The following is a 16,666-nucleotide window of genomic DNA, read 5'->3' as shown; positions in this document are numbered from 1 at the left end:
ATAAAGGATAAAATAAAGGACAAAGACAATAGTAGCAAGAGTTTAACAAGGAATATATAGAATGCATTGTGTTCTATTTCCCATATGTAGTACATATAAAAGAATAGAATAGAATAATTTAAAGCAGTTGTATTCAACCAGGGTCCATGTGACCCCTTTTTGGAGTCTATATAATATTTTGGTGTTAAAATTTCTTTGCAATAAATTGGTTATACTTCTACGATTCATTGAATATTCTTTTACTTGTTTCAGTCATTTGACTGTGGCCATGCTGGAGCACTGCCTTTTAGTCGAACAAATCGACCCCAGGACTTGATCTTTGTAAGCCTAGCACTTATTCTATCAGTCTCTTTTGCTGAACCACTAAGTGACAGGGATGTAAACACACCAGCTTCGGCTGTCAAGCGATGATGGGGGGGGGGGGACAAACAAAGACAAACAAACACACATACGATGGGCTTCTTTCAGTTTCCGTCTACCAAATCCACTCACAAGGCTTTGGTTGGCCCGAGGCTATAGTAGAAGACACTTGCCCAAGGTGCCACGCAATGGAACTGAACCCAGAACCATGTGGTTGGTAAGCAAGCTACTTACCACACAGCCACTCCTGTGCCTATTTTAACAATTTTTTTTAAATACAATTCCTAATGATATTTAATTATAAAAATATATTAGAGTTTTTTAAACATCAATTAACTAGGGGGATCCGATAAAGAAAAACAGAAACCAAAGGGATCCATAGGTAAGAAAATGGTTCAGAAAAACTAGGTTTAAAGGGACATGTGAGTATGAAAAAGATAGGGAATTGTATGTTTGGTGCAAACTTTTGGAAGTGATTCAAGAAATGCAAATAAAAGTTGTTAATTTATGAAGTCTCAATGATCGATTTAATTTCCTTTTATTTAGTTATGTTCTCAATTGGTCATGAAGCTATTTATCTTTGATGAGAGAATTATTAACTGTTCATTAAGTACAGAAGCCACATGTCATATTTGGTATGTTAGTTTTAATAATTCTGAGTAAATGGAAAATGATTCATTAGATTTTTGAATTTTAATCTTATAATCATTATCCATTAAAAAAAAATCTAAAAGAGATTATATATGAATTGATGGAGTTCATTACATTTAGATATATGCTGTTAAAGTATTAGATAAAAGATATATGCATCATGACCAGTTGATTTTTATATCCTTTCATTATTTTTATTTCAAATGTTACTATGTTATATATTTCTACATTTTAGTTTTATTTATTGTTATCTTTTTTTATTGTTTTAATTCTATCATGTTCAATGCGTTTATTTATTATTCATTATTTTTTTTTTTTACATTTCAATTTTAATTTGAATGCATTCTCTAAAATGTATTATAAAGTTTTATTAACAATTTTAACATTAGAAAAATCTGAAAAGTTTTTCTTATGTGAATTGTGTCCGTCTAGTCTTTATTGTTGTCTGTATTGCTGCCTTGATAATGAAGCTGTATCACTTTTAGTCTTACTGAAATAGAAATTTTTGACACTATATCTATATACAGCATTATATATTACAGCATTTTTAGCTGTTTTTAGGAACTTTCTGGACTATAAAACCATCCGACTGTTCAGGGTGTCCTCAATATCAAATAAAACATTCACTTACAAGGTGGGAGATAATAAATTTATTACCTGATTCATCATCGTCATCATTGTTGATTAACGTCCGCTTTTCATGCTGGCATGGGTTAGACGGTTTGACTGAGAACTGGTAAGCTGGGAAGCTGCACCAGGCTCCTATCTACTTTGGCAAGGTTTCTACAGCAGATGCTCTTCCTAACACCAACGACTCTGAGAGTGTAGTGGGTGCTTTTTATATGCCACTAGCATGGGTGCCAGTCAAGTAGCACTGACTCAAAATATAAACATTACTATTAATCTTTCATTTGTTACTCAATTCTTCAAATTTCTGATGTAAACATTACTTAAAACTTTATAATATAAAAAGCTACTAAAATGAAAATAAAAGCTAATTTATATTCTCTTTAACCATAATATATCCTAGGACCTAAACTGTTGTGTTTTCCTGAACATTATGAAATAAAATACCCTCAAATATCAGGTGTTAAAGGAATCCGGTTATTTTCCAGTGAATAATTTTTCACACAGCAAACCTACAAAGTAAGCTTTTGAAAATAATTTTGAAACTTGAGTATTTTTACCTGAATACAGTCAGAATTCAAATTGCTAAATTAAAACATATAGAAAGTAAAGGATAATGATCTAATAATTCTTATTGTTCATTTTTATTAACATTCTTAATAATATTTCATAAGCTAGAAGTTTTGCAGCTTCACGGATAGTTTCATGGCATCTCCACAAGCGGTCTTAACTGCAGATGTCCAGATGAAAAGTATCCTGCTTGATGTATCAGTCTATGTTTGTAATTTGTGTTTTAGGTATGGGTGCAGAAGCGAAAGGCAAACCTATGTTCACCAGTAAACCTGCAATCCGACAGCTCGGAGAAAAACTAATCATAGAGTGTAAACTCACAGCTGATCCTAAGCCAGATATAACTTGGCAACTCAACAACAAAACTGTATCGCAAAATCAGCGGATTAAAATGCAAATCAGATCTCTTGGTAAAAACCATACAATCTCTTTAGAAATCAATAAGGTAGGCAGTGCAGATGGTGGTGAATATAAGGCTATTGCTAAAAACACAGCTGGTGAATCTACAGCCACCATCAATTTAAACTTTGAAGGTAAGTTTTATTCAGACCAAGCAATAAAATAAATCCAATTTTTCCTTATAACCACTTTTTTCTCTTCTATCACTTAAGTGCACTTTCTGATCAAATACAGCTTTCCTATGGCACTACACTCTTTCTTTCACCATGATTGACACATTTCTGTGGCACCTCTTTTCTTTCTTAATACTTTTAAGGAATCAAATAAATTCTTCAAACTCTAACTCTCAACTTTTCTCCTCCTAATAATTTTACTATAAAATTATTAATCAATTTAAATACTATATCATCTAAATATCTCTCTAGTAAATTATTTCTTAATTCAATAGACATCTACATGAATCTTTGGAGCTATCTCTACTTATTTATCTATCTGTCTGTCTATATATCTCTCTATCTCTACATCTAATCAATATGTATGTATATATATATATATATATATACACACACATATACTCGCACACACAGAGACATACACATAGAATCTCAGGATTTATTTTTATTGATTAAAAACAGATCAATATCATCAAGATTTTGAATTCTATTGGTAGCTGGAGACAGATACCCTGTTGATTTGCTGCTGATATTTGGGGAACTGTATAAAGCAAATTCTATTGCATTCCATAGCTGAGGTTTGGAGACTTTCAAAGACAGCTCAACTAAACTGTTCAAAATGTTAATTTATTAAAGCAACATATTCTGGATTCATGCAGTTTGTAAAAAAGTTATATCTAAACCAGTGTAATTCGATATTGTACAAAATTTCAGTGTTACTTATTTTGTCCAATCTAACATTTATTCTAACCACGAGTGATGTCCTCAAAATTTGTCTGCTTTAAATATTAAGTCACACCCATGTGATTCATTGTCTGCTCGTGTGTGCGTATATTTGTGTGTCAACGTGTGTACTTATGAAAATTCAAGCAAAAAGCTTGATCCACTGAGCAGCGTTTTTATACACTCTTATAAATATACTCATATAATACATACACATATACACAGCCCATGAACGTTCAATGATTAAGACACGAATTTTTATTAGGAGTGTAAAATAAAAAAAAAGTTTAAATATTAATTGGGATCAGATTCCTGTTGAAAAACGTACAAAGAAAACATAACATCAAATTATTTGTCATTTAAAACCAAGCATGTCATTTGATTTGTTTGCAGTGATCCAAAAATGGCACTTTAAAAAATGTCCAGTTCAACAAACATAAAATTACAGAATACCATTAATTTTAAACAGAATAGTATTCAAATAATTCAGGAAGTTTGCAAAATAAACACAGCTTTTCAAATAAGATATATGCAAATTAGAAATTAAGTTTGTCTTGTTAAAACGAACCAATTAAGTTCAGGAAATGTATTTGGTAAGTAATGGATTCCACTACTGAAGTTATAGAAAAGGTCACTAGATAGCATTGGAAAATGAGCAGACCAGTGGTTTGCTATTACAGGGATACAGACTGGGACTTGATCAACCCTGACTAGTGAGGGGGCCTGATGTAAGATCTAAAATGTCTCAAGACACCAGAAACATCTCTGATGATGCCCTGCAGAGTATCAGTGAGATGTACCTGGAAACGGAAACATCAGAAATAATCTTGTCATATATTAAGTGGGTTGTTAACAATGATCTAAGATTAATCTTTGCTACTTGGTTGTAACAAAATTGTAAAATATTTAAACAAAATAGGAAACAAAATTGAAGACTAACAGAGAATGTGTCATGTGGCATTCAGTCATATAATGTGTTGCCACAGATAGGTATGCATTTGAAAGTAACTTTAATATCATTAGCTATTTAGTCAGATGTGTATCATACTTAATAGCATATGTACTCTGTCAATAGGCCAGTTACTGTGGTATTTGTCCCAAAATAACATCTCTTATGGACTTCCTGTGTTAAAAACACGATATATCATAGAGAAGCAAATACTCATCCCAGCAGCAGCTGCCAGTGACAATGCCAGAAGCATTTTGGGCTTTTGGAGCCTTTACAATAGCATGGATGAAGGCACATGGCTCAGTTGTTAGAGCGTTGGGCTCACAATCATGAGGTAGTGAGTTCAATTCCTGGACCAGGTTTTGTGTTGTGTTCTTGAGCAACACTCTTTATTTCACATTGCTCTAGTTCACTCAACTGTAGAAATGAGTTAGGATGTGACTGGTGCCAAGCTGTTATCAGCCTTTGCCTTTCCCTTTGATAACATTAAATGGCATGGAGAGCGGGGGGCTGGTATGCATGGGCGACTGCTGGTCTTCTGTAAACAACTTTGCCTGGACTTTCTAGGTGCAATCCCATAGTTATTCATGACAGAAGTGGGGTCCTTACTTTTTACAAAAGCATTTTAAAACCTTGTATAATTGTAATTATTACAATAAACCAACTCGTCAAATTAGGAAATGAACTAAGAATACCAAAGAGATTTGCTGGTTAAGCATTCCTCCTGAATAATATTGAATTTAAAAAAATTAAATTTGGTTATATTTTTCTTTATAATTTACATTTACAATGTAAGTTGAGTTGATTACGAAAATTTCTGAAAATATTGCTTTAAATTTTTACTTAGGCAAACATATGTGCTGTTAAAAATATACATCTATTTTACAGTTTAATTAACATTACACAAATATATCTTTAAAATTTCATAAAGCTTATCAAAGATTATGCACTTTAAGCTCTGTTTAACTAACTTTATTGCACACTATGACAAAACAACAGAACATACATATTCTCAGAACAAGGACTGCTTTAAAATTAGATAACTTTAGATCATAGCTGCAATGAAATTAACTCATCACTGCTTTATTTTCTATGCTGTTATTTGTGTTGGTAAATATCAACGAAATCTTCATATAGTATGAATGTTTAAAATAAAACTTGCGCAAAAGCGACATCTTTTATATGCAGCTGATTAAACAGTATATTTTATAGATTCATTTGCTTGCTTTCCATTTGTTGACACATATGATGTGAACAATATTTTATGCTGTTTAAAAGAAAACATGGTATAAAGGTTTGCTTTAAAAGTTTTAAAATACTAACCTGCGCTCCAAACAGCTTGATTGAAGACATTCATTTGCATTTGCTTACAATTACTTTAAAGCGATATATTTTTTTCAAGAAAATTCCATTTAATTTGTATATTGTAAAAGAAATAAAAATTAAGCGCACTCATATAAGAATAAGCTTATAGTTTATTTTAAGTTCTCAATATTTATCACTATATATTTTGATATTGTTTTTCGTTTGTACAAAACCTTTCTTCAAAATCAATCACATAATTTGTTTTATACTACATCATTCTTAATAAGGAGTTCTTCACAGAATTTTTCTATTTCCTTAACGTTCTAAATTTGTCTACTTTTTAACTCTTTTTTTTTTCACTTGTAAGTGCACTAACATTTTATATTTTTCAAAAACTTGTCAACACAAACAGTAGATAAAACGCATCACAGGAAATACTCGGTAAAGAATCATTTTCGAGCTGATGCTTAATCTACATGTATAGATTTTTAATAGAAGAAATACATATTAATGATGGAGTGAAATATTTAAAGATGTATGAATATGTATGAATTGCCTTCATATATGAAAATCTATATATTTTTATTAATATTTTTGAAATGAGGTTCAATAAGGTTATTAATATTTCATTGCTAATATGAGGTGGTTTGATAATAGTTAACTACTGTCAATTACAATTATAAATAAATAAACAATCTAGTTTTTTTCTTTAGGTAAACAGGATTTATGCAGAATTAAATTTTAGTTTATGAATTCTATGCTTGCTTATTGCTAAGATTTTTATTCTCTCACTCTCTGTGTCTCACTCTACTGTTTGTCTTTCTGTTCTTTAGTTCTTACTCTTTTGCTATCTGTACATGTATACATTTATGTAATATATCTCGTATGTATATATATATATATATATATATATATATATATATATATATATATATATATATATATATATATATATATATATATATATATATACATATATGTAAATATATATACATATATGTAAATATATATATACATACATATATATATATATATATATATATATATATATATATATATATATATATATACATATATATATATATATATATATATATATATATATACATATATATATATATATATATATATATATATATATATATATATATATATATATAAAGTGGGTTATATGCATAAGAAAAAGAGAAGAGTGAGTAATGAGGGTGAAATTATTAGAGTAGGAAGCTATCGCTTTAAAATTGACACCATTGGATCTAAGGAAATTTCTGTTGCTTCATTAATCTCATTAAAAGTACGTTCATTATTATATTGAAATAATTATGTTATTAGAAACAATTAAATTTAACAATATCCTTTGTATGATATGATATAATATAATATAATATAATTTAATATAATGTGTAAATATAATTCTAAATTAAACCTATGAAAATCTATATTTAAATATATATGTTCATTTTATCATAATAGAAACTATATATTTAGCTTTTTGGAATTGCCTACTTTTATAATGTACTTTAATATTTTTTCTACTTTCTTTTTATTTCCATAAAATAGGTAAACAAACGTAAGTGTTTAATAAATTTTTTCTCAATTTCTACAATGTTTAATTGTTCGATATTTTTTGTCTTGTTTTAACTTTTAATCAAATGTGAGAAATATAAATAAAAATATTTTAAGAAATGGAACTGAAAATTGCTAAAATCAATAAATAATATTTAAAAAAACATGTAATAAAGTTTTTAATTGTTTATCGTTAAAGTACCTAAATCTCAATATTTTCTTTTACTTTTTCTTCCAATAGGGAAGCTGGCAAGGCTCCACATTTCACCCAAAAACCTATTATAAAACAACCTCAGAAAAACCAACTTACAATGACATGCAATCTTGAATCAAGCTCCCAACCAGTTATCAAATGGTTTCGTGAAGCTACAGAAATCAAGCAAGGTGGACGTTACACTATTCAAACGACTAAGGATCCTAAAGGTCCTAATATGTATATTATCGTGCTGACAATCAAAGTAAGTTTCATTCGAAGATATGAATAACGGTTTATGACTGTAAAATTGGAAAGGTTAAAACACTAAAATCGTCCATAGACGTTTTAATAATGAAAAATAATTACACGCTCACCTAGTTATGGTTAAATGATACCTAAGTGTTACAGCATTAGGGAATAGCATAAATTAATTATATGTCATGTGATCCTTTCCTGTTATATTCTAACATGTTTGTTGTACCAGAACTGTGACCCCTCAATGTAGAGAGATAGTGGCTCAAATTGGAGAGAATTTCTGATCTCTGAACTATAGTCTCTGTTGAGTAATATTACACTAGAGGTCTTTCAGATGAACCCATTTCATCCGCTTATATTTGCAATTGTACTCCTTCAGTCATTATCCGACATTCATAACCATAGGTGAGGACAGGTATGAAAACTGAACTGAAGTCTATATATATATATATAGATATATATATATAGATATATAATTTTACCAATCACAGAAGACCTAGTTTGGAATCCAGCAGGAAAGTGTAAAGGCAGCTGATTCTGATAGGAACTTATGGAGGAATTACCTGAGGACTCAACCCCCAACTCTCCTTGAAATAGTGAGCAGTGAAAATAGATGGATATAACGATATCAATGTTTGGTCTTCAAGATTTATTTACGTATTTATTAATTTGTGAGTTTTTCTACTCTCACTTATTGCTATGTCCTTCTTTCTTATTCTTAACTACATCTAAGTTTTAAATTATTATTTGCAGGATCCAGCACCAGCCGATGGTGGAGTATATAAGTGTGTTGCTTCAAATGAGAATGGTGAATCTAATGCAAATATAACACTGAATTTCCAAGGTAAATCATTAAAACAAAAAACTTAAAATGACTGTGATTTACATGAGTGTATATGAATGTAACCATTGATAACTTGACCATATTTTATTAAAAATTTGCAGTTTATTTCAACATTGGTCATTTCAACAAATTCATGTGAATATATATATATATATATATATATATACATACATACACAGATACATTCACTTATACATACATACATACATACATACATACATACATACATACATATTTATGTACATATGTACATGTGTACGTATGTAGGTATATATGTATGTACATATGCTGTTTTATAAAATTACATTTTAAATTTCAAAGATTTTAAATCTTACTGTGTTTAAGGAAATTTCCTTAAACTTTCTAATCCTATGTTTAAGTTAGTATTTGATACAGTCAATGAAATGAGAAGTAAAATGCTGTTTAGAAATGATAATGCAGTGAAGAAATGATTATATTAGTCATTGACTAATATTATTTTAATTATTTCAGCAAGTACAGGCTTGTTTTGATCTTATTAGACCTTCTCAGAAAAAGCATACACTCCACTTCAATATATTTGCTGCTGTTGTGAATAGGGATGAGAGAGTATACTCTTAAAGACATTTAAAAAATAAAACTTTAATATATTTTCAGATACAGAAAAAACTGAGCCTGCTGGAAAAGCACCAAATTTCAAAGAAAAACCTAAAATATCACAAGACGCATCAGGGAAAAACATCCATATTGAATGTAGTTGCACAGCTGATCCAAAACCCACAATTACTTGGTATAAAGGCAGCACCCTCTTGAAAGAAAACAATAGACTGAAATTGAAAACAACCCAAGATAAAGAAAACTATTCCTTTATGTTGGATATATTGGTAAGAGAACCAATTTCTGTTCTAATTTTTTTCATTTAACATTTTTTATAGAATTACAAATCATGGTTAACTGTGTAACTAAGTGAATTGTAATCCAGTAATTGTAATCCAGCTTATTAGCATCAAATGATCTAAGCACATTTTTTACTAGTTTCAGTTACTGGAATGTGACTATGCCAGAGCACTATCTACAATGATATCGATTCCTGCTTTTACTTTAGTCTGATATTTTTTTTTAGCAATTTCTGTTAGTTAAATCAAACTGTTAATTAAACTGCTACATGACAGGTCATAAAAGACTTATTTTCCTGGCACCCAAGCATTGTATATGATACACATTCTCAATTTTTCACAACAACCAGAATAACAAGGAACGTATGAAAAGAAAGCTTTATATTTCTCAGAACAAGAAGTAATGAATATATATAGTACATCATATGTGATGTGCAGAACACTTGGCTGATAATCCAGAATCTCAAAAGAATTGATATATATATATATATATATATATATATATATATATATATATTATACACCTACTAATATAGTACCAACACATATTACCCACCAACTAAACCGAATTAACCTCCAATAGCTAAAAGTTTGAAACCAAGCACGGTTGTTTGGGATAAAGACATGAAAATGCTTTGGACAGGCAGAGGGTCAAACAAAAATTTCTCATTTTCTGAAGTGCTATTTGAATTTAACTAAGTACTTTTGTTTTATCTTATGTTTTAGAATTTCACTAAAGATGATGCTGGTGTGTACAAAGTGGTCGCTAAAAATGCACATGGAGAGGGCACTGCAAACATCACTCTCAATCTAGATGCGTAAGTGCATGTTGCTAAGTTTTATTTTATTTAAGCGATGTTTATTTTTCTGAAGGATTTTCGCTTGAAGATATTTCCAGTTGAATTTGATTTTAGCATTACCTCAGAGTAGACAGTGAGCTGGTAGAATTGTTAACATGCCAGGCAAAATGCTTAACTGCATTTTGACTGTCTTTACATTCTGAGTTCAAATTCCTTAAGAAATGTAAGCAACAATAGTGTGATAGTATAATTATTTACAGTATTATTTAATATGTTGATGTACATTCAGACATGGAAAGACAATACACTGTACAAGGTATCTCAAGAGAAATTCTCCTTATAGACAATATGAGTGTAAATACCACTAGGCCATGAATGATGTAACCAGACCATAGAATGCATGTATTTCTGTGTCATTGCACTCCATCAGCTACATATACTGAGCTCTCATTTATGGCTAATATAAGAGCAGGGGCACCACCCTGAAGAATTTTTTAGTGGAATGAACCAACCCCAGTATTTAATTTTTCAAAGCTTAGTACTTATTCTAACAATATCTTTTACTGAACTGCTAAGTAATGGGGATGCAAACACACCAACACTGGTTGTCAAGTGCTGGTGGGGGACAAACACAGATACAAAGACACACATACACACACACACACACACATATATATATATATATATATATATATATATATATATATATATATATATATATATATATATATATATATATATATACAATGGTTTCTTTCGGGTTACATCTATCAAATCCACTCACAAGGCTTTGGTCAGCCCGAGGCTACAGTAGAAGACACTTGCTGAAGGTGCCATGCAGTGGGACTGAACCCAGAACCATGTGGTTGGGGAGCAAGCTTCTTACCACATAGCCATGCCAAAACTTCACCATTGTCAAAGTTGTTTTAAAAATGATGCACTTGATAATTAGAAAATATAATATTCTTCAATTCTATTTAATTCTTTGGCAGCCAACAAAAGGACAAAGATGCAGAAAAAGATGCAGAAAAAGATAAAGAGAAAAAGACAATAACGTTAACAGATAAAGCCACAACTAAAGTTGAACTGGATAAAAAACGAGTAACATTTGAACAGAAAGTTGATAGCAAGGAGAAACCAACTGCCCAATGGTTTTTTGGAAACTCTCCTTTGAAAAGTGGTGGGAGATACAAGATGGATGTGTCACAGAAAGATGCAAGTTACTATGCTAGCATGCAAGTGGATGAGGTAATTAGAAAATATTTAATAACTTTTTATCATCATCATCATCATCATCATTTAACATCCGCTTTCCATGCTAGCATGGGTTGGACGATTTGACTGGAGACTGGTGAACCAGATGGCTACACCAGACTCCAATCTGATCTGGCAGAGTTTCTACAGCTGGATGCCCTTCCTAATGCCAACCACTCCGAGAGTGTAGTGGGTGCTTTTTATGTGCCACCAGCACGAGGGACAGTCCGGTGGTATTGGCAACGGCCACGCTCAAATGGTGTTTTATTACATGCCACCTGCACAGGAGTCAGTCCAATGTTTTGTTCACATGCCACCGGCACAAGTAAGTGTGTGTTTTGCTAGTTCATTGGTAGACTGTGCTCATAGGCATAAGAAAATATACTCTCATCAATGTGCCTGGTGTTGAAACACCTGGAAATCATAGACAAGCAAGGTAACTCACATCAGATCCCATTCAGGAGTGATGGGCATAGATGTTTCATCATTTTTGTGACTTATCAATTACATGTACCCAAACGAGGCTTGATGCAAGCTAAATCATATTCTATGACTATATGCAGAATGGTGTAATAACCATCTATTGGTATGTCCCAATATATAGATAAGTGCACACACATACAATTAAAAATATATATTTCCAAGGGAAGTAACTCTGTACATTTGCTTTCTTTTGTGGAAGAATGACAGCATTAAAAAAATATATATATTTTGAGAATTGAGTTACAATCTTGCTCTAATGATTCTGCCAAAATAGGCTAATGAAATAGAATTATATGTCTAACAAGGAAGTGAAACTTATCTCAAAAGATCCAACTGCTGTTAGATATCGCCCAAAGTTATAATATTTATAGCCCTACAAGATGAATGAGCCTTGCAATTTAAAAATCAAAGTATTAATATCCTGCATAATGTTTTTGGACTAGGAATTCTCCTGAATATAACTGTCTTTGTAACCCTTTGTCATTGGAATGCTAAATATGTTTTATAATGAAAGAGCCAAGATGATCCCTCATTGGCTTCAATGCTGTGTGTTCTAGTTGTTCAATCAATGGAACTAATTTCTCTTTATATTATACTGGCTGAGTATTCCACAGCCTCTTGTAATCTTTAATGTAATCCTATGACTGAATCAGTGTAATTCAATGTAATACAGGGCAGATCCTTTGAAATTACAAGCACCATCCCTTTTCTCAGATTTTATGCAGTTTCTGCATACTTCGTGTTACTCACAATCGATGTGGGATTAAGGGTTAAGCAAAATAAGCACATGCCTAAAGCATCGAGGGAAGAAAGGCACCACAGTTGGAGAAAACTTTTCAAATATAAATAAAATGGAAGTTTACAAAAATAAACAGTATTTTCCATCTTACTCTTAGTTTTGTTTCGTTTTGAAAAATAAAATTTATTTTAAGGTTTGTTATTGTTTATACATTGAATTATATAGATATAATTGTGTGTGTGAGGGCATGTGGCCTAGTGGTTAGGCTGTTGCAGTCATGATTGCTAGATCATGGGTTCAATTCCCAGACCAGGTGGCACGTTGTGTTCTTGACCAAAAACACTTCATTTCACATTGCTCCAGTCCCCCTTCGATCAGTGAGGAATGTTAGGCTGCTTGCTTAGCCAACAGAGTGGTGTCAAAGGTTAAAACAATGCAAAGCACATTGTGATCAGTGATGTGCATCAACATCTGATAGTCTGCTTTGTCACACCATCACATGATGTATATATATATATATATATATATATATATGGGGGTACCAAAATCTTTTAAGTGCTTGGGGCCTCTATGGATCTTAATCTGGCCCTGTTCACAATGCTAAGGTTATGGTAAAAGAAATTCACTGACATGATACTGAAAGGGGCTGAAAGCAAGACTTCATAATTGTGCATTTACTGTATCAATCTCATTGAACTATTTATCTCTAGGAACACAAGGAAAAATCTATACGTGTTGTATATTCTCAGTCAGTTAAAATTAAAAGCAAATCTAAGTGAAAAATAAATGACTTCTATGACTTGTAATTTGATTAAAAAGTAAAATTTGCCAAGAATTCTTAAACACTTGAGTGACATTAAAAAAACAAAAAAACAAATTCAAAAGCTTCAATATATTTTCAAACTTCTTTTACCTCCAGGTTACCACAAAAGATGCTGGTCCTTATAAATGTGTAATTCAAACACCATTCGGTGAAGCTGTTCAGCTAATGAAATTATCATCAACACGTATGTATTTCTCTTGTCATGAAAATTTTGTATTGATATTACAAATATTATAATTACTAATTTAATTAGTATTATATTTCAGTTAATAATTATCTTATTAATCTTTTCAGAACTGATCCCTCCTAAAGTGAAGGGCGATGCTCCAAAATTCATCACAAAGCTGACATCAAAGGTAAGACAAGATATTGATTTGAATATAACTAAAATTTTTGGTATTTTTTTATTTTTATGGGAGGAGCTATTCTCTTCATCTCCAGAGATGGAAAATGTTTTAGTATTGAATATGTTTTAAGGCAGCAAGCTTGCAGAATCATTAGCATGCCAGACAAAATGCTGAGTTGGATTCTGTCCATCTTTATGTTCTGAATTCAAATTCTACCTAAGTCGACTTTACCTTTCATCCTTTCAGGATTGATAAAATAAGAACCAGTTTATTGTCAAATCCATTACAACATTGGATAGAATGCCTTGTAATGTCTGTTCTAACTCTGTGGTTTGAGTTCAAATCCCACTGAGATCAACAACTTTGCCTTCCAACTTTTCAGGGTTGAGAAATAAAGTACTAATGAAGTCAGTGGCAATATCGGAGGGTGCTACATGAAACTTTGTCATATCTGTTCTGATTCTTTGCATTCTCACAACACTTGTGACAGCATCAGCGGGGAGTGTAGTGGCCCAAGTTGATGGCCCTTCCCTTGCATAAACAACATGAGCATGGAAAAGGGAAATTTGCCTGCCTGAGCTACTACAAGATTTCCTCAAAAGAGTTTTCCCAGGCCTGTGCATACAAATGCAGTTGTATAGTCAGTGTTGGCTTCATGAAAGCTTTCTATACACAGTGATAAAGACTACTAAACAACTAATGTTTAGTATTAATGGAAATATCTATTACTTGCCAAGGTCGTCATTACTTTCTGTTTTAGTAAAAGCACTAAACAAAGTGCTTTAATAGATAATCTAATGCTGAAGCCAACTTTATGAAATAGAATTGTTTTCAATTACAAGATGTACTTTTTTCATGAAAAAATTCGGAGAATATACTGATTTCAAATTTTGGTAGAAGGCCAGTAATTTTGGGGACAGGGTAAATCAATTACATCAGCCCCAATGATCAGCGAGTACTTATTTTATCAACCTCAGAAGGATGAAAGGCAAAATCACCTTGGCAAAATCTGAACTCAGATTGTAAAGACAGATGAAATCAGAGAATATATTACAATAAGGTTAAGTAAAGTATCTCTACATTATTTTCATTTATTCTCATTACAGACATTCACTATTGGAGAGGCTATGGATATTACACTTAAAGTTTCAGGAACTGAACCAATTACCACCACATGGTATTTTAATGATAAAGAAATCAAAGGTTCCTCAGCTGTAAATATTTCTTATGAAAGAGGTACTGCTCGATTCTATATGTCCAAAGTAACACCAAAAGACGCTGGCGTATACACAGTTGAATTGAAGAATGCTGTTGGATCTGAAAAAGGATCAGCAAATATGATTGTTAAAGGTAAGTAAATCATTTAACTAAGAAAAATAAAATAAAACAAAGCAAAAGCCCTATTTATTGTTAAAGTGCAAGGTTATTCTTTGGAGATAAAGTCCATTGATTTAACCCAACCTTCTGCCTCAGCATATGTTGTCGGGCCCCACTGTTGATATTGGGGGTTGCATTCTATACCTTATCCCGAACATAGAACGGGGCTCATCCCTTTGAGCTAGGAAATGAATGGAATGCCTGGTGTGTCTTGCTGTGGCTACCTCCTCCTAAAAAAAAAATGGGGATTAGGCTTGGGTATACGATATGAATCTGCCTCAATATGGATAGGATGGATAAAAATGGATAAAGATCCTTCGCATGTTATATAGACTCATAGGGCCAGTTTCTCAGTTTCAGTGGTACATATATTCCCCACTAGATGGCACTCCAGTCCATTGCAGGATTACCCAAATTTTCCAGCTGAGTGGACTGAAGTAATGTGAAATGAAGCGATCTTATGATCATGAGTCCAACACTCTAAAGACTAAGCCACATACTTTCACACTATTGTCTGGTCCAGGAATTGAAACTACAATCTTACAATCATGAGACCAACACTCTAACCGCTAAACCACACACCTCCATGTCCCAATATATGACAGGTAATTATTCCATTGAATTAGTAATAACATTAGGATATGATATTCATAAATAGCAGATTTATAGATAGAGCATTTTAATGAAAAAAAAAAGATAGGCACAGGTGTGGCTGTGTGGTAAGAAGTTTGCTTCCCAGCCACATGGCCCTGGATTCAATCCCACTGCATGGCACCTTGGGCAAGTGTCTTCTACTATAGCCTTGGGCCAATCAAAGCCTTGTGAGTGGATTTGGTAGATGGAAACTGAAAGAAGCTTGTTGTACATATATATATTTATATATATATATGTATATATCTATGTACATGTCTTTGTTTCTGTATTTGTCTCCCATTACCGCTTGACAACCGGTGTTGTTGTGTTTATGTCCCTATAACTTAGCAGTTCATCAAAAGGAGCTGATAGAATAAATACTAGGCTTACAAAAAATAAGTGCCGGAGTTGATTTGTTCAACTAAAATCCCTCAAGGTGGTGCTCCAGCATGGCTGCAGTTAAATGACTGAAATAAGTAAATGAATAAAAGAATAAAAAAAAGCTGAATATAATAGTCTGCACAGAATTTTGACTGGCAATTATAATAGTTTTGTGGTAAGACGCTTACTTCCCAACCATATGGTTCTGGGTTCAGTCCCACTGCATGGCACCTTGGGCAAGTGTCTTCTACTATAGCCTTGGGGCAACCAAAACCTTGTGAGTGGATTTGTATGTTTGTGTGTCTGTGTTTGTACCTCCACCATCGCTTGACAGCC

General features: G+C 32.0%; 1 protein-coding gene across 1 annotated transcript in view; it reads left to right on the top strand.

The window, feature by feature from the left end:
• The window catches only part of LOC106869746 (twitchin), a 238,288-nt gene that overhangs the window by 55,097 nt on the left and 166,525 nt on the right, over positions 1-16,666 (top strand). The window contains exons 6-14 of the mRNA XM_089354884.1: positions 2,436-2,745; positions 7,565-7,781; positions 8,528-8,618; positions 9,255-9,481; positions 10,220-10,311; positions 11,286-11,541; positions 13,689-13,776; positions 13,887-13,948; positions 15,046-15,289. Coding sequence (XP_089211010.1) covers positions 2,436-2,745; positions 7,565-7,781; positions 8,528-8,618; positions 9,255-9,481; positions 10,220-10,311; positions 11,286-11,541; positions 13,689-13,776; positions 13,887-13,948; positions 15,046-15,289 — 1,587 coding nt within the window. The remainder of the gene's footprint in view (positions 1-2,435; positions 2,746-7,564; positions 7,782-8,527; positions 8,619-9,254; positions 9,482-10,219; positions 10,312-11,285; positions 11,542-13,688; positions 13,777-13,886; positions 13,949-15,045; positions 15,290-16,666) is intronic.

The sequence above is a fragment of the Octopus bimaculoides genome, chromosome 7, assembly GCF_046866305.1.
Source record: "Octopus bimaculoides isolate indiv1 chromosome 7, ASM4686630v1, whole genome shotgun sequence".
Lineage (NCBI taxonomy): Eukaryota > Metazoa > Mollusca > Cephalopoda > Octopoda > Octopodidae > Octopus > Octopus bimaculoides.
This window is presented reverse-complemented; position numbering and strand designations above follow the sequence as displayed.